We start from the raw sequence: 427 nt of genomic DNA, 5'->3' as shown, positions 1-427 counted from the left end.
GCGCCCGCCCGCTGCCGCTCCGAGTCCGCCTGCAGCAGGCAGCTCCTGGGTACGGGACATGAGGGGCACAGGGAAGATCAGGCAAGCTCGAGGAGTCTCCTGGGGGGGTCAGAGGGGTCCCTGAAGGGTCCCAGTCGGGGGGGGTGGAGAACACGCATCTCAGTGGATGAGGGGAGTTGGAAGGGTCTAAGGGGAATGCCGGGGGCAGGGGGTGGTCTAAGGGGAGGAGATTAGGAGATACTGGGAGGGTCCCAGAGAAGAAGTGGAAGGTCTCTATGGGTCCCATAGAGCAGGGAAGAGTACTGGCAGCATCTAGAAGGGTGAGAAGGGTCCCTTGGGACCCCTACAGGGGAACCTAAGTGGGGGGTCAGGGGGATCCCAGAGGGATGGGGGGGCTTAGTGGATGAAGGGAGTTGGCAGGGATCCA

General features: G+C 63.0%; 1 protein-coding gene across 1 annotated transcript in view; it reads right to left on the bottom strand.

The window, feature by feature from the left end:
• The window catches only part of ACAP1 (ArfGAP with coiled-coil, ankyrin repeat and PH domains 1), a 14,047-nt gene that overhangs the window by 5,005 nt on the left and 8,615 nt on the right, over positions 1 to 427 (bottom strand). The window contains exon 13 of the mRNA XM_025193737.1: positions 13 to 45. Coding sequence (XP_025049522.1) covers positions 13 to 45 — 33 coding nt within the window. The remainder of the gene's footprint in view (positions 1 to 12; positions 46 to 427) is intronic.

The sequence above is a fragment of the Alligator sinensis genome, unplaced genomic scaffold (genome assembly GCF_000455745.1).
Source record: "Alligator sinensis unplaced genomic scaffold, ASM45574v1 scaffold1488_1, whole genome shotgun sequence".
NCBI classification, from domain to species: domain Eukaryota; kingdom Metazoa; phylum Chordata; order Crocodylia; family Alligatoridae; genus Alligator; species Alligator sinensis.
Note: the sequence above shows the minus strand (reverse complement) of the source record. Positions and strands in the feature narration are given on the sequence as shown.